Genomic DNA, 22,561 nt, shown 5'->3' with positions numbered 1-22,561 from the left:
TTTACACCCAACCAGAGGTAGTTTAGCCGTTCACTTGATTGACCTATTTCAAAAGCTAGTTCAGATGTTCTGATTTTCAATTCAATGATTGAGTTTAATTTGGTGAATGAGTTTCAAAACTGAACAGTAAGTCGAACCATATGAAATTCCAGTTGCATGTGGTTTAACCTGGTTGGTACCAGGAAGTTATGATAATTAATAAGGGCGTAATGACTGTAAAACACTCACCATTATTTTCTAATGGGGCATCGTTTGCCAGGTGAGCATAATGAAGATTGTTACATTCTGTCAGTGAGCATATGATTTTTTTAGTCCATCTTGTAAACAGCAAATGGCAAGTTAGGATTCAGAAATTGTATCCTTTTGATTAAACGGTTAGGAGTAAAAAAAATTGATCACTACAGGGGCGTCACTCACACTTTTCTCAGTTTGGGAGCGTTTTAAGTGGGCTCACTCAAAATATATCTTGTTTTCCAGTGACGTGGGAGCTATTCAATTAATGTTGGTTGAATGGATAAGCAAATCAATGGACAAATTTTAATTTTAGTAAGTCTATCAGTGCGGTTTTCTGAGGAAATGCTATGACAGCCATACCACCATGGAAGGAATCTTGAATTAAACGGCAGGAGAGTTTGATTTCAGCTTTGGCCTCCCCAAACTGGGTCTCGGGCTAGTCCTTTGCCGTCTCCAGCCTGCTTCCCCACACATCAGACTGGTAATCGCTAAGGTCTAAAAGCCTATAGTTCATTTCTCCACCTAGAAAAAGTAAAGGTAATAGCTCCAGCCCCTCTTATGTTTGGGGGTTGCATGGAAGTCAGTTGGAGAATGTGAGCCGATGTCCTGTTTCTCCGTGAGCTGAGTAGGAAGCCTCTTCATTATGATGTTGATTAATAAACATTGTCACTAAATGAGCCCGATGAAATGATTTCTATTTGTGCCCTGCCGCACACCGCTTTACATGACAACTTTATTCCTTGTCTGGCCCCAACTACCCATTTTCCTCAGCAAGAAAACCATTCTGCCTACATAGAAATATGTGCAGAAGTGAAACTGATTTGATGAAACAAGTGTTCAGAGTAAAAAACTATAAAAACCATATGTTGTTGAAGAGAAGTGGATTTCACGCCTCCTAATGTTGGACATCCCGCTGCTGTCACCGACAGTGGGAAACCAGCCACACTCTGGATTTCAGACTGCACGTGGTTAGAAACAGAAAGTACTCCGGGGGCAGCGCCACTCCTCAAGCTTTCTGGCAAATGGGCCCCCTTGTCACTTCGTTTGTGTATATATGTGTATGTAAATGTGTACATTGGCGTTAACTCAGAGACTCAGTAACAAACTCGTTTTTCAGAAGTGTCTGCCAACCCCGGGGTGGGGAATAAAAACACCAGCCCGTAACTGGGAAAGAAGTCTGGGTGGCACATTGCAAAAGAAAACCCTTCAAAAACAATTTTCCACGATGGGACTGCAGAGATAAACATTTCCCATCGTCTGGCTTTTGAGTTTGGGGGGACGAGCAGCCAGAAGAAGGCTCAGATCTTCTTCAGTCTCACAGCTGTGAATGCCCTCCTGTGTCTTCCAGTTGCCTCTGAGAAAATCCTGAGGGACGCTGGACACCCTGAGTCACCATACGCTGGACACCCTGAAGAATCACCATGGGCAATGAGAGCAGCACCTCCGACAACCAGGTGGGTGGCAGGGAGCTTCTCCCTCAACCTGCACACCCATCTTGACTGACCTTGACTAGATTTTTCTTTTCAGCATCTGCTTTCTTTTCCTTTCCATCAGGAAGGAGGAAGCTACAACACAAATTGTGCCTAGATACATGCAGGCAGATAGATATCCATTCAGGCCTTTTTCATTTCATTTTCAGAATGCGCTTATTAAGGCTAGCCCTAATTTTATAAACCATAAAAACTGTTTTTTTAGTTTTAATTTTTATTCTGTGCTTTTAAAATTGACGCAGTGAGAGTCTGGCACATTTTCCTGGATTGTGTCCCTTCCTCCCACCCCCCGGCCCCCATCAACTTAACATGGATGCAGAAGAGGAGGTTAAAATAAAACCTTTCCCACACTTCTCCCCCAAGTTAAGTTATGGCCCTTAAAAAGCGATTTTGACATCTGTCAATGTTGAACAGCTTCAATGTGAACTATTGTCTCCATGTTAGGTAAGGTTTTCACAATTGAGGAATGGACTCTGCTTAATTGTGTATAAGGCTGGGATATTAAAATGTATTCAAATCTTCATAACCCATTTTAAGTTTGGGATTTGAATTCAGTGTCCTGGGGAACAAAATCAGGGAGACACTTACCCGTTTATGTCACACACACACACACACACAGTGGAAATGGGGTTTAATGGTCTTGAGTTGTTTGAATGAGAAAATTGGGTGTAAAAGTCAGAATAACGCAGTTCATTTGCCCTCTGCCTTTGTTTTCCCTCCAACCTTTTTTTCTCAAGCAGGAAAACAAGAATCATGAAAAGAAAAGATGGCAAACCCCCATCTTTAGGGGCAGGCCAGAAACAGTAATTATGTGTAATGACTGGGTGTGACCCAGTAGGGAGAGGTGGGGACAATGCCAAATAGTAGGGGTCCTGCCCTGTTGTCTGAGGAGGCAGCCAGTGGGAATGGGGACCCACCGCCACAAGATCTTCCCAGTTCTTCAAGGGAACCCACCTTCTTTCTATGAAATCTTTCAGTTTTTATAACTAAACTTTTTATTTTGAGGTAATGGTAGATGTGCATGCTGTTATAAGAAATCATATCTACTTTTTTTTTATCTTTTTCTTTTTTTTTTTGCCCTTTACTTGGTTTCCCTCAAGGGTAACATCTTGCAAAACTAGCATCACCACCTAGATACTGACGTTGATAAGGTCAAGACACAGAACATTTCCATCACGAGGAGTCCTCTTGTTGCCTTTAGAGCCACACCCACCTCCCTCTCTCATCCCCCTTCCTAACCCCCAGCAACTTTGCATTTGTTCTCTATCTGTATAATTTTAACATTCTGCGCATATTACAGAAACGGAATCACGTGGTATGTGACCTTTATGAATTGGCTTTTTTCACTCAGCGTAATTTCCTCACAATCTATCCAGGCTGTTGCGTGTGTCGATGGGTCATTTCTTTTTATCACTGAGCAGCAGTCCATGGTATGAATGTATTACACTTCATTGAACCCTTCACTGGTTGAAGGACATCGAGGTTGTTTCCAGTTTGGGGCTATTACAAATAAAGCTGCAACAAACATTTGTATAACAGGTTTTTTGTGAACATATGTTTTCATTTCTCTGAGATAAATGCCCAAGAGTGCAATTGCTGGGTCATATGGTAGTTGCATGTGGAGTGTTATATGGAACTGCCAAACTGTTTTCTGGAATCACTGTACTATTTTACATTCCCACCACCAATATGTGAGTGATCCAGTTTCTCTGTGGCCACCGTTTGGTGCTGTCACTGTTTGGTATTGCCGTTCTGATATGTGTTGTGATAGCTCATTGTGGTTGTAATTTGCATTTCCCTGGTAAGCCATCATGTTAACATCTTTAATATGCTTACTGCCATCTGTATATTCTCTTTGGTGAAATATCTGCGCATGTTTTTGCCCATTTGCTAACTGGATTTCTTTTTTCCTGTTGAGTTTTGAGATTTCTTTATAGAATCTAGATCCTAATCCTTTGTCAGATTATGGTTTGCAAATATTTTCTTCCACTCTTGCTTGGCTTTTCATCCTCTTAACAGGGTCTCCTATGAGGTACAGTTGATCAGTTTTTCCTTGTGTGGATAGTGCTCTTGCTGTTCTAAAATTGTTTAACCTGTTCTAGAACCTGTGGCTATCTGTAGAAGTTTTAGAAGAAGCTTGTCTATGTCTACAAAATTCCTTGCAGGGATTTTGATAGGAATTATATTAAACCGATAGATCAATGTGGGGGAGGACCTTTACTGTGTTGAGTCTTTCAATCCACAAGCACATAGTGTGTCTCCCCATTATTTAGGGACCCTTTGATTACTTTCATCATCGTTTCATATTTTCAGCATGTAGATCCTGCGTGTTTTAAGTTTTTGCCTCAGTCTTTCTTTTCTTTGCAGTGATTGTAAATGGTATTGCGTTTTTAATTTTGGGTTCCACATGTTCATTGTCAGTGTATTGGTTTTTGTGTGTTGATCTTGTGTCCTCTGACCTTGCTGAACTCACTTGTTAGCTCCAAACGTTTTTTGTTTTGTTTTGTTTTTTACAGAGTCCTTGGGATTTTCTATGTAGACAATCATGGCATTTGCAAATCGGGAGAGCTGTAGTGCTTCTTTTCGATTCTGTATGGCGTTTGTTTCTTTTTCCTAGGTACAGTAGCTAGGAATTCCAATACTGTGTTAAATAAGGGCCGTCAGAGTGGACATCCTTGCCTTGCTCCCAGTCTTGGGGAGAAAGCATTCAGTCTTTCACTCTGAGTCCTAGACTCATAGGATAGACTCATAAGGCATTAACTGTCAGGTTGTTGTTTTTCTTTTGCTTTTTTTTTTTTAATGCTTTATTTATTTAGTTTTTAAAAGCCTTTATTGGGGAACGGGAACAGGACTTTATTGGGGAACAGTGTGTACTTCCGGGACTTTTCCAAGTCAAATTGTTGTCCTTTCAATCTTAGCTGTGGAGGGCTCAGCCCAGCTCCAGGTCCAGTTGCCATAGTTAGTTGCCGTTGTTAGTTGCAGGGGGCACAGCCCACCCTCCATTATGGGTGTCGAACTGGCAACCTTGTGGTTGAGAGAACATGCTCCAACCAGCTGAGCCATCCAGGAACTCAGAGGCAGCTCAAGGTGTTGTGTTCAATCTTAGTTGCAGGGGGCGCAGCCCACCATCCCCTGCGGGAGTCGAGGAGTCGAACGGGCAACTTGTGGCCGAGAGCCTGCGCTCCAACCAACTGAGCTATCTGGCACTGGCCCATGTGGGAATCAGACCGGCAGCCTTCGGCGTTAGGAGCACGGAGCTCCAACTGCCTAAGCCACCGGGCCGGCCCTTTTTCTTTTTTTAAATTCTCTTAATCAAGTTAAGGAAGTTTCCCTGTATTCCTGGTTTGCTGAGGAGTTTTATCATGAATGGGAACTGGATTTTTTCAAATGCTTTTTCTATATCATTGATGTAGTCATAGGGTCTTTCTTCTTTGTACTATTGATATGTTAGATTACACTGATTAATTTCTGAATGTTGAACCAGCCTTGCTTACCTGGAGTAAATCCCACTTGGTCATGGTGTCTGTTAAACATATTGTTAAACATTGTTCGACTTGATTTGCTAACATTGTGTTGAGGATTTTTGTGTTTAAATTCATGAGAAGTATCGCTCGGTAGTTTTCTTTTTTTTGTCTGTTTTTGGTATCAGGGGGATACTAAAATGAATTGGGAAATGTTCTCTCCTTTTCCATTTTCCAGAAGAGATTGTGTTAAGAGATCTTACAAAAATGTTGGCAACTAATTTAAATTATTTTTAAATATTCTGTGGGCAAAAAGAATGTTCCTCTTGGCTGGGGTTGGCTCATGTCCTGCCTCTTTGTAATCTTCACTTAAAGGAACGTTCTATCTTGTGTTGTAGAGAAGGGCATAGTCAGGGGTCAGTTGCCTTGCACATGCAGGCAACAGTCCAGGGCACTAAACTCAGGTTCTGGCCTTTATTCCTGCTCGTTAACAAACCAAGCAGCTCAAGTTCAGCACCTTCCCGAAGGTCTTACAGATCTGTTTGGGCCCCACACCTTCTGGGGCCTCACTGTTGGCTACAAACAGGATAGAGCACTGATTCTCACTGGAGGTGATTTTGCTGTCGGGAACATTTGGCAATGTCTGAAGGTGTTTTTGGTGTCATAGGTCCAGAGTGGAGATGTTACTGGTACCTAATTGGTAGACATCAAGGATGCTGCTGAATGTTCTTGCTGCACAGATCAGCCCCACAACAAAGAATCCATCCCAAAATGTCAAAGGTGCTGAGGTTGAGAAACCCTAGAGTAAAGGAACATTTGCCTTACCTGCTTTAGGAGAACTAGCGGCTGTGGGTGATCTCCTCCAACCTAAGATGAATTTCTACCTGGACACAGACAAAGTATAAAGTAGCTTACCTTTTTATCTCCATTATCTTTATTAATCACACTGTCCAGAACTGAAGGGTGGTTTATTTAGGATAGACTCATAGAAATGGAATTGCTGCATCAAATGAGGGGTATTTCTGAAGGGCTCTGCTATCTCTATCTCTATCTAGCTCTATCTTTCTCTATCTCTGTATACAAAATGCTGTTCAAAAGGATGCTGCTAATTTGTATTTATGTCATCAGGGTACGAGGGCCCATCTCACTGCATCCTTGCAAGCAGTGAATATTTTAGTGTTTCAGATCTTTGCTGATTAGAAAGGTAAAAATACTTATAGGTTTGCAACCTCTCACTTCTCACCTATCCCCCACACGTCTCATCTCCCGCCAGCTCCCAACCCCATCCTGCATCCTTTGTCCTTGCCCTCCTGGAACAGACAGGAGATGTTTTCCTGACACTGCAAGTTTTCACATCTCCAACCTCAGCCAGACATGACTCAGTGGGCATTATGGGGTTGCCTGTAGGATTCCAGGATCAGAACAAGGATTGCCTTCCATAGAGAAACAGTGGAATGAAGCACAGGTACTTGGACTCAGGGCTCCCCCACGGGGCTGGGGCTCCAGAACCATCTTTCTGCTGCTTCTTGCATGTCTACCTGGCCCACAGTCACCTCAAGTTCCTCAAACCTGAACTCAGCTTCCCTCCCTGACCCTCTCTTCCTCCTGTGTGCCCTCTTCTGGGTACTATAATCTACCCTATCATCCAAGACAGAAATCGCGAGGTCACCTCTGACTCCACCCACTCCCATTCCCTACATTTGACAAACACTGTATAATTTAATAATTCGCAAATTAATGAATGGCCTGGCCATTTAGCCTTCTGAATTTCTGTTTAATTAGGACTTTTTTTTTTTGGGGGGCGGTGGGGGTTGGGAAAGATGGAAGCCCGTCTCCAATGACCATCAGCAGAAAAGGCTTGTTTGGCTTATAGAATTCAGAAGTCCACAGAGAGAGTCAAGCCGCAATCGTCACTGAATCCAGAGGTTCAAAAGATGACGCGGGAGGTCCCTCCTCTTTGGAGCCCGTCCTGCTCTCCTTCATCATGCCTTAGTGCTCAGGGAGGTGTCCTAAGCCCTGCAGGCAGTGGCCACGTCAGGTTTCCATGCTTCTTCCAGCTGATGGTCCAGCTCCCTCTAAGGAGTCTGACTGGTCATGACTGTGTCCTGTGCCTTCTCTGGGATCAATCACTGGGTCCTGGAATAATGGACACAGAGATTAGCCAGTCTGAGTCACATGCCCACCCCTGCACGGGAAAGGTGGGCCCCGGTTGACAACGGCTCATCAGTATCGCTGGAACCACTATCTCAGACGACAAAAATGGAGCACATATTCATTATGTTGTTTTTTTCTAACACTTTTGCTCCTCTCTACCCGCACTGTCACAACCTATCACCTCACACCTGGATCATTGCAAATCCCTCCAAACTCTTTCCCTCTACAACCCCCTGTAATCCAATCCATGCCCCCAGCCCTCTCGCTGCGGCTCCTTCTCTGAGAAGATGCATTTGGAGGCCCCGTGCATGCTGCTTACAGGTCAACTAACTCTTGGAAGGAAATAAGAGGTCTGAAGGAACTTCCTGTTCTCAGACTGAGGACCAGCCACTGGGGACCAACCATGTTACCAGGGCAATGGATGAAGGACCGGCCTGCCCTGTCCTGGCTCTTGCTTTTTTCAAATACCCTCAGGCTGCAGGTCCCTCTGTTGTCTAATTTCCCTTGGTGGCCGTGGGCAGGGTGGGAGCACACCCAGCAGATTGACGTGGGAATAGAAACTGCCAAGACTGTGTCACCCTGGTCCTGTGGGGGATCCTGTTCACTGTGGCCTGTCCTAACGGCGAGACCACTTTGCTTTCAGCAAGAGGACCCTGGCTTGCACAACGTCGTCCTGTGGCCTCCAAACCCTGGGTCTCCGCAGGTACTGGGCAGTGTGTTCGCATGGTCTGCTGTTTGGCCCCTTCCTAACATCTAGATGGTTGCAGACTTTTGGCATGGCGTGTTCATTTGTATTTTTAGGTTTTCTCCTCCTCTCATTGCCTCCTCCCATCCACCTTAAATAAGTTGTAAAACACAGTAACCTAACATCCTGGTTTAGGTTTTTAAAAATAACAATTGGGTGTGCGTGCCCAAGAACCGGCTAGGTTGAGATGCTGTGAGATGCTGAGTGAGGCCTTTGTCCTCGACGTAACGCAGATACAGGGAGCCAACACTCACCCCTCCAAACGCTTTTACTTTGATTTCCTTTGTCCTGGAGTGAGGCTGCGTACGGGGTGGTGGTCCCATCTTTGCCGGTGGGCAAACTGATTTGACGTAAAAACGATTGCATTCTGGATTGGTTGTCAGTGTCGTTATGCAGTAATGCAGTGGCCGACTCCCAGAGTTTTAGCTCTGCTGGAAGTGTTTGCCATCGACCAACGGGAAGGAGGGTAAACTGGGAGCTTCGCATCCATTTCATCCAGGAGAGGACACTGAGGTCAGTGTGTGCTGTGGGCTGGTCAGGGTGAGGCAGTCATACGCTGCCTGCCCTGAAATCCTATTACACCCAGCCAGGCACAGTGTTAGTCACCACGGGAGGCGTCCCTCACTTTAAGAAGAGAGCCACTTTACCCCTGAGGGTGGCTGCCAGGTAGGTCTGCTTGGGGCTTGTGCCTCTGCATATCCATCTCATCAAATAGTAGTGTTTGAGGTTGTGAAATAGCCATTTGTGTAGAGCCTGGTGAAGCCCTTTCTGCATGTGTAATTTCATCTGATTCTTGTCATTCTCCTGGGAGGTGGGCAGGCCCAGGCTCATCGCTCATGTTTTCTAAACAAGAAATGTGCTCAGAATGTTAATCTTTGGGTCATTTGGATAAGTGGAAGAGTGCGCATGAGAACCTGGCCTCCAGAGGGTCACAGACAGGGCCAGGCCAGTGATTTCCAAACTGGGTTCTTTTGTCTAGCTGGGCACTTTGCAACAGAGCTCAAGGTCTCAGCGACAAACTTGCATGTCCTGAGGTGCCAGTGTTTTTTCATTCACTCAGTGAGCCCTTGATGGGTGGCAGGTACTGGGTTTGGTGCTGTGGGCCCAAAGCAGAACAGAACAAACCACGTCCCTGCCTGTGAAATTTACACCCGGTGGGGAGTCAGAAAATAAGCAAGTGAACAAACAGACAAACCAACAAGGAAATAAAATGTTTTTATGTAAAACTGTTGTGAACGGTTATCGTTTACCAGGCACAATTCTAGCACATGAGATCCAGCAAAACTAATTCAGCCGTAATCTACTCTAGTGCAGCTTCCCTCCCACAGGGAGAAACAATGAGCTACAGGCAACACTGCCAACGTAACACGTTGGGGACTATTTTTTTCTCTTTTTTCTTTTTCATGGTAAGATACCCAGAACATAAAACTGACTTGTCTTAATCATTTTTGAGTGCACAGTTCAGTAGTAAGTACATTCACAGTGTTGTGCAACCATCACCACCATCCATCTCCAGAACTTTTTTCATCTTCCCAAACTGAAACCCAGTACCCATTAAACAATAATTCCCCATTCTCCCGTCTTCCCGACCCCTGGCAATTACCATTTTACTTTCTGTCTCTATGAATTTGACTACTGTAGGGACCTTGTATCAGTGGGACCATACAGTGTTTGTCCTTTTGTGACTGGCTTATTTTACTGAGCATGATGCCCTCAAGGTTGGAGCATGTGCCAGATTTTTCTTCCTCTTTAACTCTGAATGGTATTCCATTATCAGTATAGCCCCCATTTTGTTTGTTTGTTTATTTGTTGATGGACACTTGGGTTGCCTCCTTTTGGATATTGTAAATACTGCTGCTATGAACATGGGTGTGCAAATATCTGTTTGGATTCCTGCTTTCAATTCTTTTCAATAAAATTTGAACTGCTGGAGCATATATTAATTCTGTGTTTAATTTTTTGAGGAATTGCCATACTCTTTTCCACAGTGGCTGTTCCATTTTACATTCTTAGCAGTAATGCACGGTGGTTCTCATTTCTTCATATCCTTGCCAACTCATTATTATTATTATTAATTGTTTAAAATATATAATAGCCATCCTAGTGGATATAAGTGATATCTCACTGTGGTTTTGATTTGCATTTCCCTCATGATCAGTGATGTTGAGCATCTTTTCATGTACTTATTGGCCATTTGTATACCTGAAGAAATGTTTATTCAAGTCCTTTGCCCATTTTTTAATTGAGTTGTTTGTTTTTTGTTATTGTTGAGTCGTAGGAGTTCTTTATATAATCGGAATGTCAATCCCTTATCAGATACACGATTTTCAAATACTTTCTCTCATTATAGGTTGCCTTTTCATTCTTTTGATAGTGTCCTTTGATGCATAAACATTTTTAATTTTGAAGAAATCCAACTTACCTATTTTTTCTCATGTTGCCTGTGCTTTTAGTGTCATATCTAAGATAACATTCCAAATCCAATATTACAAAACTTTTCCACTGGGGGCTTTTTTTTTTATTATTGAGATGAAATTCACATAAAATTAACCATTTTAAAGTGTACAAATCAATGGCATTTAGTACATTCTCAGTACTGTGGGTCTACCACCTCTCTCTAATTCCAAACTATTTTCATCACACCTAAAGGAAACCTCTACCCATTAAGCAGACCGTCTTTTGTTTCCCTCAATCCCCGGGAAATCACTAATCAGCTTTCTGTCTCTACAGATTTACTAATTTTGGATATTTCACATAAATTATACAATATAGAACCTTTTGTGTCTGTCTTCTTTCACTTACTGTAATGCTGTAGCATGTATGAATACTTACTTCCTTTTTATGGCTAAGAGTATTTCATTGCATAGATACACCACAGATTGTTTATCCATTCATCTGTTAATAGACTTTTGGGGTGCTTCCACCTTTGGACATTGAGAATAATGCTGCTGTGACCACTAGTGTACAAGTATCTGTTCACATCTCTCCTTTCAATTCCGTGGGGCATATACCTAGAAGTAGAATTGCTGGATCATGTGATAATTCTAAGTTTCAGTTATATATGCGATCATTAAAAAAAACTTCTTAAAAGCAATTCCACTGTCTAGATGTTTCTGTAGTTTGAGTCCCAGGGGGAAAAAATGATTTTCAACTATAGAAAGTGTGGTCAATATTATGAAGCAAGAAGTCAGGTGCAAAGACGCCTGACCTGGCCCTGGGTGCCAGGGAAGGCTGTCGCAGGGAGCTGCTGTTTGAGTGGGATGTGAATGAGGTCAGGAGGATGGCGCGCAGGTCACTGTGCCTGCCTCCCCCAGCCCCAGCCTCATAGCGGGAGGTCTCCCTGGTCCTGGCTCAGTGTCCAGGAGGCAGCCTGGCACGGAGAGCTTCATTCCTGAAGGTGACCTCAGCACTGTGGCCTCAGGTTGTGGAATTTGCTGACACCCGAGGAACAGAGGGCCAAGAGGACAGGGGAACGTGCGCTACGTGAGCCGTCGCTGGGGTCTAGATAGCCCAGAAGTGTGACTGAGCACGTTTCTGCAGGCTGAGGCTAGCTGTGGCTCAGGCACTGTGTGTGTGATCATTATTTTGCTTGATCCAAAAACAGTCCATAACTCTTTGCATGTGTTGTTTAAATGCTTGGGGCCCCAAGTTTAACTTGGGGATAGTTTCTGAGGAACCCAAGGAACCCACCATGACGACAGCCTTAGACTAGCATTGCAAAATACAGCATCTTCTAATATTCTGCAGGCAGTAGGTGGGCATCTGGGATGAATTAACTGCATTTAATGAGAAAGAAATTGAGGGAAGACACCGTGAAATGGCAGGAACTCAACGTTCGTGACAACGAGGAGCGGGGAGCTCCTTCATTGTCACGTCTGATCACCCCGCCCAGAGGGTTGGTGCTAGTATTCACTGAACGAGTATTAAAGTTTGTGACTTCATGGCTCCAGGTTTTGGCTAGACGTATCTTCTGAAGAATCTGATTAACTGCTTTAGCTCGAAGCTGAGATAGCCATTGGGGTTCTGAGTTAATGAATTTTGAATCTGTTTCTTCTTTGTAATAATAATATCGAGCATATGAGTATCTACTTAGCCTTCTGCTAAATGCTTCTCGTATAATATTTTACTTAGCCTTCAAAGCATCCCTGCAATTATGATCCCTATTTTCCAGGTATGGTACCGGTGTGGGGGTTGGGGGGAGACAGAACCCACAGGCTTACAGTTGAATAAGTGGTAAAGCTCGGCTTTTAACCACTGCACATGGCCTCCTGCACCCTAATTCTTGAGTCAAGACTCATGCTGCTCTAACACGAAAACAAGTGGATGTAGGAATGCTAGAGGGGCCAAACAGTAGGGTTTATATCTGCATTGCAAGTATAATTGAGTAAAAATCACAGGACGTTATAGACCTGACAAACCCAGATCTTTGAATAAAAAGACTCTCCTCCTTTTGGACAGTTTTTTCTTTCTTTTTGCCAACATGCTCCTGTCACCACTGAGGCTGGCAGACCCGGGATTGTGGTCCTCCTTTTATAGATGGACAAACGGGCTCCAAGAGGTGAAATAATTTGGGTTTTCTGAACTGGTCCAGCCCTCTGTAAAATACATTGCTTCTAAAAAACATTGAACATTAATATTGAGCAGTGTTTTTGAAGTCTCGAAGGTTTTCCTTTCCCTGCAAATTAAGGATGTCAGACCGTGTCAACTCTGGCCTCTGTGAGGTTCCTGTGTGTTCCTGTGTCCTTTTATGGCAGGCTGCCACTTGTAACCCAGATGCTTGTGAGGAAGGGAAGATGGATATCATTTACTGAACGTGCATGTCTCATTCATTCAGTAAACTGTGAGTTACATGAGGGTAGGAACCATGGCGTTTTTTGTTTTTTTAATTGGGGAATATTGGGGAACAGTGTTTTTCCAGGGCCCATCAGCTCCAAGTCATTGTCCTTCAATCTAGCTATGGAGGGCGCAGCTCAGCTCCACGTCCAGTCGCTGTTTTCAATCTTTAGTTTCAGGGGGCATAGCCTGCCATCCCATGTGGGAATTGAACCGGCAACCTTGTTGTTAAGAGCTCGTGCTCCAACCAACTGAGCCATCCGATCGCCCTTCCACGTGTCTTTTTAAAAAATTTCTAATTACATTTTAAATTTGGGAATATTTTCATGTTTACGGAAAAGCTGCAAAGATAGTACTTACTCTTCCCCCAGCTTCCCGTAAAGTCAACATCTTACAGCACGTCTTTCTTACCCTTCCCTGCTACCTAGAGCCTAGACTCAGCCCTTCCTAGACATGAGGCAGAATCATCAAAATCCCATCACAAACTCAGCTCTGTTATTTTCCCCATCTTTTAAGGGATGACTGGAGTCAGCTCTCTCTGACTCCAAAGCTTGTTCATTTTTCTACCGTATCACATCAGAAAAACATCCTGTCTGGGGAAGCCTAAAAGTCCATGCTTGGGGCCTCCTCCTCCTTGCCGGGACAGAGTGCCTGCCAGGGTGGTGAGCTGCTTCAACCTTTTGCTTTTGCCTTGGAGACAAAGAAATGTTTGGGACAATCGAGCAGAACTGGTCTGAATATTTGCCTTCCCACGACAGGGAAGATGGGCGCCTGCACTGAGCATGTGTTCCTCCTCCATATTTGGTGCCCTGGCACTTGCCTCTGAAATCCGATTCCTGATGCCATGGGGATGACCTTTTGTCTATTTCACAGCATTCACCTGTAGTCACGCTGCTCCCAAGGAGCTTGTTCAGAGTGGGCAAGTTGGCAAGACACTCTGACCATGATCTAACCATGTTAATTAGGCCTCTTTATTGGCATGACCAGTCAGCCATGGTCTAGAGGGATGGAGCACATGGAAGAGGTAAGGTCAGGGAATTTTTTCTTTTTAATGGTGAAACACTTTAGCACTTGGAAAAGTGTATTTTCCAGGACTGGAAAAGTTGCAGTGACTGTTTGAAGATTGCTTTAAAATAGATGCAGGACTCACAGGATTCTAGAGCCAAAAGAAAGGCTGTTTACTTAAGCAATGGCAGCAAAGGAAAGATTTGAAGAAGCAACTTGACAAGTCAGCTTGTCATGTGGAGGAGCGCCAGTTTTTTTCCCCAGCCTACTATTTGGAAGCGTAAGGGGTAACTTTAGAAATGGATGCTGTTTTGCAGTGATGCCTGTGGACACAACAGACCCCTTGGAATCCTGTAAGCAACAGGGCTTAGTTCTATTGGCTAGAATGGGGAAAGTGGGAGGGGGGACACAAAGTCACTGTAGAAAATGTGGCCAAAGCGAGCGCTTCGAGGGCTGAGTGTGCATCTCCTATTTGCAGAAGTGACTACCAGACTGACGGGGAATCATCTATTTTTCAAACATTCAACAAATATTTATGAAGTGCCTCTCTGTGCCAGGTGCTATTCTGGGCATTGGCTCGAGGCTCCTGTATCATATTTTTCACAAACGTCCAGTTGTTTTAGTTACTTGAAGCACGGCAGGAAGATCGCAGGGATCACAGGCAGCTATTTCCACTGTCTGGTAAGGTTCAAGAGCACAGGCTCCAGACCCCAACCCTCTGGGTCCAACTCCTGGCTCCACCACTTCCAAGTTGTGTGACCTTGGTCAAGTGGCTTAACCTCTCTCTGCTAAGTGATCGTATCTGTAAAACAGGGTTGTTGTAAGGATTGAATGAGTTTAAATATGACAAAAGAACAGCACTTGGCACAGAGAACAGCACTTGGAGCTGAGAGAAATTGTTTATAGAAATAAGTTTGCTGTTATTGGTATGGCAGACAAAGTGCTATGTAGGCGTTGTGTGTTATTATTGTTGTGGAAAGAACACAGGACTTCAAGGCAGAAGACCTGGCCGAGCCCCTTCGCCCTCTGTTTCTCATCTTGAAAATGGAAAACATGATTTTACCTGCCTGTCTGGCTCACCGGGCTTTGGTATGAAGCAGATGGATGTCAAAGCAGTTTGACAAGTGTGATGTGCCATTCCCGCAGGTAGTAGTATTGTTTTATTCTAACTCTCCCGATATGTTTGTGTTGGAGGGAGCTAATATTCTTGCAGATTAGCTTTCTATTAGAAGGAGGGGTGTGGCAGAAAAGGGAGAAAGGCCTACCATTTTTAATTTGTCCAACACAACTCTCAGCCCTTTTCATATTTTCTTTGGCCAAGGAAGATTAGCATGTGGTCCCTTTTTTCCCCTTTAGTAAGAGCAAAGATCTGTCTCCTTCTTCCATCTGTTGTTTGCTTCTGTCTGGGCTGTGAGATGTCTTTTCAGAATTACTTTAAAGTAACCTTGATCATGGAATAAAGGACAGGAGATTTATCTGTTAAATTATTTGCAGAATCATGCACAGCAGCTAACGTGGTGATCAAAAGGGAAGCCTGTCTGCAGAACGTATTTGGAGCTGAGGCTTGCATGATAGTCAGACAAGTTGACTTGAGTTACAATTTTAAAAATTCAGGACCTGACATGAAAATGTCAGTCACTGTGTGTTGTGATTCTTGAGTTATCATAGTAAACATTTTAAATCATGCATTCAAAGGTAGTGATATTATGTAGATAAAGAACTTCCCTCAGAAGAGTCAGGAACACTTTGGAGTTTGAACTGATGGTGATTGGAAGTTTGTACTGTCTTGATACTATCCTGTAGGGATGATTGTCATCCTGGATTCACAGATTGGGAGACTGAGGCCCGCAGGACAGGGCAGGGGCTCTTGTTCTAGGGAGGGGTTTAGCCAGCAGGGCGGCCAAGCCAGCCCGGGTCAGCAGTCCCCCTCCTAGGTGAGGAATCAGCCCCAGTTCTCCCTGCCCCCTTCAACACTTTCCCATTGAAGGGGTCAAACAGAGGTGCCTTTTCCTGACTCTGGGAAATGGGTCCATCCAGACTACTGCTGTGTGATCTTGGCCAAATACTTAACCTCTCAAAGCCTCAGCGCTAAGCAGGGACATAAATAGCATCTTCGTCATAAGATTGTTGTGAAGATTCAATGACACAGTGCATGGAAAGCTACTGGCCCAGTGCCTGGCACTTAGTAAGTGCTCAGTAAACAGAAGTTACCCCCACATTCTGTTCTAGCAAAAGTGAATGGAGATTTTCTAATTGCAGTATCGTGTTAGCTCTGGAGTGTATGGGCCACTGAGAGTTGAGGCATCTTTTATATTTTACCTCCGGGCACAATCGCGTGAGCATAAGCAGCCATTCAGAGAAATGCACCAGATGGGGAAACATCTCACTTGGGCTTTTCTCTACCTGCTGGCTCCCCACTCTCTTCCTGCAGGCTGCCTTCTTTCACAATGGCTAGAAACAGGCTACCAGTAACCCTGCATTTGTAGTCTATAGAACCCACCACCAGATTTCTGACCGTCTGGTTCTCCGAGGAATCCTGTGGAAGGATCTGGCTTGATCTGAGTCTGTGCACGCTCTGACAGGCGAGGATGTAGGAAATCTGACTGGCATTTCCATGAGAACCTCAGGGACGGAGGGTATGGGTGGAGGCGTTCTTTAAAATAAGGCAGATCCAGCCCCGAAGGAAGGGGTGTGTGTTGTTTCAGAGGGGGCAGGGGGGTTCAGGGGCCAGGGCTTTTGTCTGGGAGGACAAAATAAAAGACAACCACTGCTTTGGAAAATACTGCTTGGGGATTATAAAGGCGCTTTCCTCATTTCTGATTTTTATATCATGCTTAAATGAACATCATTTACATTTAGTTCTTAAAACATTTCTCTTTCTGTCCTGGGCTTTGAATAGTTATTTAATTTTTTTTCCCTCTTGGTTTTAAAAATCAACTGAACAGCAGACAAGCTTTATTGTGGGAGTTAAAAAACACAGGTCACCAACTCTCAGAGTGGTTAGGACCTCAAATGGATGGCCCTAAGTTTCCAAGGGCTCATCATGTTTTTCCCTCGGTTTTATTTCTTTTCTTCAGGTTTCCAACTGAATTCTGGTGTGCAAAAGCATGGTTGGGGCAGGGGGAGGAAAATGTGTTTTCACCTAGTGGTGTCACAAACATATTGGATACTTTAAGATCTTATAGATTAAATATCCCCACTTTCTCTATGGAGCAGGTGACCCCCAAAGTATGGTAGGTGTCCCCGGTCTTGGTTTCTTACTAAAACACTGATCCTACTCAGCTGCAATCACTTGTGTAACTGTGTCTCTTCTCCATTAGACGAAAGCCGGGGTCACGTGGGCTTTGCTCATGACCAGGATAGCTCAGTCCTAGCACATGGTGTGTGCTCAGCTGGGTGATAAGGCAAATGAACAACTTGGCCTTGAATGTTGTGATCAGTGGCTCATTGATAAACGTTTTTGTGTTTTCAGAGACTCCTATTTGATTTTCTTTCCAATTTCTCTTTCTTCTGGCTCAGAGGACTTCGTCAGCTCAGAGTCCGGGATCCCTGCCATCACCTGGGAACAGTCAGAATACAAAAAAGAAGCCAGACAAGGCCGGGAGCACTGACCGTGGCGACTTGGCCAGGTAGGAGCCAAGTTCAGAGGACCCACACAGCCCAGGGCATGGCCAGCTCACTGCCTGCTCAGCATGTGCTGTGCTCCATTTGCTCTGAAAACTTCACCCTAAAACGCATGACGTGTTCCTCAGTAGTGAGGTGTTAGGAACAGTGGTTCACAGACCTTTCTGTGATAGCCTAGATCTGCATGATTGGAAAATTAATGTTTTCCTGCCCAAAGATGAAATTAGGAATTACAAGCTTCCATTCCAGCAACACTCCAGGTTGTTTATCTTCATTGTCAGAACTTAAAATGAAAAAGATCAAAGCTACCAGGGGGCTTATCAGGGGTGTCTAATTGTGTGGCTAAGTTGGGGTCTGTTGTAGGGTAGGAAGACACTCTACCCTTCTAGGTTCTTTCCACTGGTCTAATAATTAAATCTACATGAGACAGGTTAATAAGAGAACAAACCAAATTTAATTACATACGTATGTACGTACAGGAACCCCATACACATGAGAGAGTCAGAGACCCCCACATACATGAGAGGTTCAAAGACAGGAAGGGAAAATGAGGCATCTGAGGCATTCTAAGCTAAGGATGAGGTAGGTGAAGCACCTTTGGGCTTCAGAGGGCAGGAGGGTCATTGCAGGAAGATAAGAAGAGCAGATGTTCAGTAATTAGAAGTTTCCCTGCCCTATAGATAGGTCATAAAAAGTTATCTCTGGTAATAACTCTTATTATAGGCAAAACCCTTAATTTAAATTATTCTAGGTAGTTAGGGTCAGTGGGGGTGGAACAGAAGCTTCTCTTGTGCCTGCAGGGTCTCGATTACCTTTAGCTCAAAATAATCCACATGCAGCCAGCAGATGATGAGACAGAGGATTTACAGAACTATGACTCAAGTGATGGACGCCCCTGTGCCGGGGAGACTGGTGGATGGATTCTGGAAGTCCACAAGGCCGCACGTTGCAGTGGGACGTGGCCCGTGCAGGTGTGCTCCCTTGATCAGTGGCTCCTCACTGACCCGCAGTCACACGTTGTTTGTCCAGCCGTGGCTATTGGGAAGAAGTCCAATAGATTCTTCCCATGTCACGTTCAGCACCCATTGTTTTGGGGGCATTCACAGCAGAGGACCAGCGGACGTGAACATTCAGTCCCTAGAACGGACAGAGGCCAGGAACGCTGGAAGCAATAAGTGCCAGCGGGTTGAGCACATGATCTGATTGGAAAAAGTCTCCTTAACTATGAAAGCCCGGCTTCGGGGAGGGTGTAATTACAGGCCTTAAAGGAACAAATGACCAGGAACTCTAGAGAACAAAAATGAAAAATTGAATGGTAGACCCCTCCCCACTTTCCCTGTCATAGACAATAGACAGTGAAACTTTGGGTCACCAACGTTTGTGATAGCTTTTCACCTTAAGGAGTTGAAGCAACATTTGTTGCTTTGGATGTTAACTATGGGTCAGTCATGGGTAAGAAAGAGAAACCCCTGGTGGCAGGAACTTCCAGGTCTGCTAGCATGTTCTGGGCCCCGGCTGTGCACTTTGGACTTCCTGGTCTGAGCATTAGATTTTTTTCGGGAACTGGTGATCAGATGAAGCAGAATCACAGAATATGCCTTGAACAGAACCTTTGACCTCTGTTCCACTTTCAGAAACTTTTTATCATGGTAACCGGACAAAGGTTTTAATATTTGGCTCTAACGAGACCAGATGATTGGTCTGCATTGGCTCCCGGTGATCATGAAACCAATGGATGGATTCATCTTTTCTGGAATTCTATACAAGGCGAACCACTACTGGCTGAGACCCAAGGTCCAGCTTTTCCCTTCCCATCTTTGTGAGGTTCTGGGATCTCTTAAGAGGCTTGGAAGTTATTTGGGGCCTGTGTCCCAGCTGGATTGAAGAGTAACAACATCTCAAAGGTCTTTTGTTTCTTGTTGCTCAGCTTTAGTCAATTATTATTTTTCCCTTGAAGAAGAAGTGCCTCTCACGGGCATGCAAATTGAGCATAAAAGAGGTGCCATCTAAGAGCAAGCCGAAAGAAGCAACTTCCTGTTCACAATTAAAAACATGATTCCCCTCCGTAAATGTAAGCGTGTCTATTGTGCAGCGCCCTGGGCTAACTAACTTAGGAACGATCAAGAGGAGATCTGACCGGGCTCCGGCTCTCAAGGGTTACGATGAATCAGGGAGTAAGGCTGTTGATAGGAAGAGGGAACGAGCTCGGGGTTCCCCTGTGTACTATCTCAGTGGGGGCACGCCACCCAAGCAGCCACAATAATGCTAACAATAGCATTTAATGTTCATTTTACAGATGGGCGCCAGATACTATACCAAATGCTCTATATGCATAAAAAATTTTCTTTTTTGTTTAATCAATTTATGTCTGATTCTGAATCTTGACTCTGCCAGGCTGGTGGGAATGCCCCCATTTACAGAGCCCCTCTCCTGACCTGGTGCGCTGAGGCCATCATCTGTCTCCTCCCCACCCCATCACCCCCGAGGTGCCCACTGGTCCAGGCCACGCTGTCCCTTGGGTCCTATGACTGTGCTGCTTTCATGTCACACTTGGCACTGGGACTCTCTGGCGAGGCCGGGAATCCCATGGCCATTCCCTTTGCTGCTCCGTGCTCATCTCCTGTGTGTGCTCATCTCCCCACCAGCTGGAGGACTCTTGTCAGGAAGAAGGAGGGACTCGCAGATGTCGCTCACTTTCTAAGACCTTTTCCTGCTCCCTCCTCATTGTCCCCAAATGCATTTTTCTTCTCCCTTTGCCTCATCAGGCAGCTGGTATTTTCTCTTCAAAGGATCTATTATAGGATGTTACAAAAGATGGGAGGAGCCCTTGAGTTCAAACTGCTTCTGTTTTTACTTGTAAAAGCTCCAGAGAGAAAACAGAGTGAGGCCTGCGGTGGCTCCTGTTGGACCTGAAGGCAAGGGAAGAACGTAGGGAGAAAGTCCTAGGGCAATATTGCCAATGACTGTCCCTCTGCACTAGCATGATTTCCACTCTACAGATGGGGACACCGAGACTTGGAGCACTTTCACCTATGCCCTACTGGTAGAAAGTCCCTTGTTTTTCTCTGAAGGCTCTTCCTCCTTCTGAACTACACAAGAATGGGATTTATACGTCCCCGCAAGGCAGTCAATTCTTCTTCTGAACAGGGAGTCCCATCAGTTCAACTGCCTTGCTTTCTAATTGCCACATGGTGTCGCTATTGTAACTTAGCCCCTGCCTTGGCTGAACCTCGGTAGAGGCTGGGCGGCGCCTTTCTGATGCCCATCCGTGGGCATGAAGATCCTGCCGTCCTAGGACGAAGCTTAACCCCAGATGTACCTCTTACTACTCAGCACTGTCCCCTTTGCACAGTAGCCCTGGGTACCTGCGTCTGGACTCGTTCCATGTCCACTGCCGACTATCTCAGGGAGACTTCCTTTCCCTCCTTGGCTACCGACAACCAAGCAGCCCTTTCCTTTTAAATCCCCGCCACAACCAATCTTATCGTGCAACCTTTCCCTAGATATTAGAGCTATCAGGTTGCACCAGAGGAAATGACCATTTGGGTAGGTAAACAGTTGTTGGACCGGAGCCATTCCTGTGCTTCAGCATGGCGCTTGCTCTTTCTTCCCAGGAAGGCCTCAGGCAGTGTTTCCGAGATGACTGACTACTCTCAGGGAGTGATCTAAGTGATTCCTAGGCGAAGGTCTGACACCTTTGTCTCTGAAGAAGGAAGAGTAGAAACTAGCAGCCTAGAGCCTTAGCCGTCATCCACCCGTTCTCAAAAGTGAGCAGGTATCAGGGTTACCTGCCAGGCTGGTTAAAACACGATTGCTGGGCTTCTCCAGAGATTCTGATTCGGTAGGTCTGGGGTGAAGCCTGAGAATTAGCTTTTCTAACAAGCTCCCAGGTGATGCAGATGCTGCTGGTCCCTGGCCCGTCCTGGAGAACTGCTGCGTTACGTCACACAGCTCAGTGCTACTGACGGTTAGAAGCAGCCTTCTGCCAGGACTGGATTGGACAAGGAGATTCTCTGGGTGGGGGACCCTGAACTGAAGGGGACAGCCCTAGAGGCCATTCCGGGTAGGGCCAGAATTCCTGAACTTCTCTATGGCTGCGCAGAAAGTGAGCCCAGACCACCGTGGTGGATGGTCACTAAAAACAAGGTTGGAGAAGTGGGGCCAGATTGAGCACTTGGAGGTCAGGTGAGAGATTGAGATTTCTCCTGCAGGTAATAGGAAGAGGGGAAATGCTTTGTGGTTGGTTTGTATTTAAACCAAGGTTTAAGCATGCAAGGAAAGAGTTCAGAAGGAGATGAGTTTAGGGACTCACGACTGGCGCACTGGAGGGTCAACATGGGATGCCTTGTGGTGGAGTCATGGCAGCTGGGAAACAATGCCCAGGGAGAACCCACAGAACCTGGTGAGTGTCAGTCATTTACAGAGTTTATTCTCCGATGGGTCAGTTCATTGCAGTGCGCTTATATTTGTGACTTTAAAACTCTAAGAGCATAGGAACAGATCTGGGTTGGGGTGAAGGATAGTAAATGAAATCAGGGCAGTGTTTTCCAGTGCCCCAGATCGTAACATTGACCTGGCTCTTGGTTAAATATACAGATTCCTAGGCCCCATCCTGATCCTTCTGAATCAGAATCGCCAGGTGTGGTGTGGAGCCCGATATCGGTGTTTTTAAGAAGCACCCTGGGTAATTCTTGTGAACAGAGACGTTTGGGAAATAGAGATCTAGTGCCAAATCTACTTTATCGCTGGTTAAAATAACCTGTTTCCCGATCCTTCCCTTCAAGAGTCTGATCCAGTAGGTTTGGGGTGAGACCCAAAAACCTATTTTTAATAAGAAGTCCATGTGATTCTTATGATAAAGTTTGGGAAACACCGACCCAGCGTTACCCGCAGGCCAATAACCATAGCTAGCTTTTGTTTGCTCTTCTGCAAACTTTTAAATGAAGGCTCAGAACTTGAGGTTAATTACTTATATCAACCCCCTGCTCCCTCTCTTCTCTATTTTTTCTTTCAAC

General features: G+C 45.0%; 1 protein-coding gene across 1 annotated transcript in view; it reads left to right on the top strand.

The window, feature by feature from the left end:
- Window positions 1–1,649: 1,649 nt before the first annotated feature.
- The window catches only part of TACC2 (transforming acidic coiled-coil containing protein 2), a 170,640-nt gene continuing 149,728 nt past the window's right edge, over window positions 1,650–22,561 (top strand). The window contains exons 1-3 of the mRNA XM_033129785.1: window positions 1,650–1,688; window positions 7,983–8,042; window positions 17,442–17,551. Of these exons, the coding sequence (XP_032985676.1) occupies window positions 1,656–1,688; window positions 7,983–8,042; window positions 17,442–17,551 (203 nt within the window). The 5' untranslated portion in view covers window positions 1,650–1,655. The remainder of the gene's footprint in view (window positions 1,689–7,982; window positions 8,043–17,441; window positions 17,552–22,561) is intronic.

Source organism: Rhinolophus ferrumequinum, chromosome 16 (genome assembly GCF_004115265.2).
Source record: "Rhinolophus ferrumequinum isolate MPI-CBG mRhiFer1 chromosome 16, mRhiFer1_v1.p, whole genome shotgun sequence".
Classification (NCBI taxonomy): domain Eukaryota; kingdom Metazoa; phylum Chordata; class Mammalia; order Chiroptera; family Rhinolophidae; genus Rhinolophus; species Rhinolophus ferrumequinum.
This window is presented reverse-complemented; position numbering and strand designations above follow the sequence as displayed.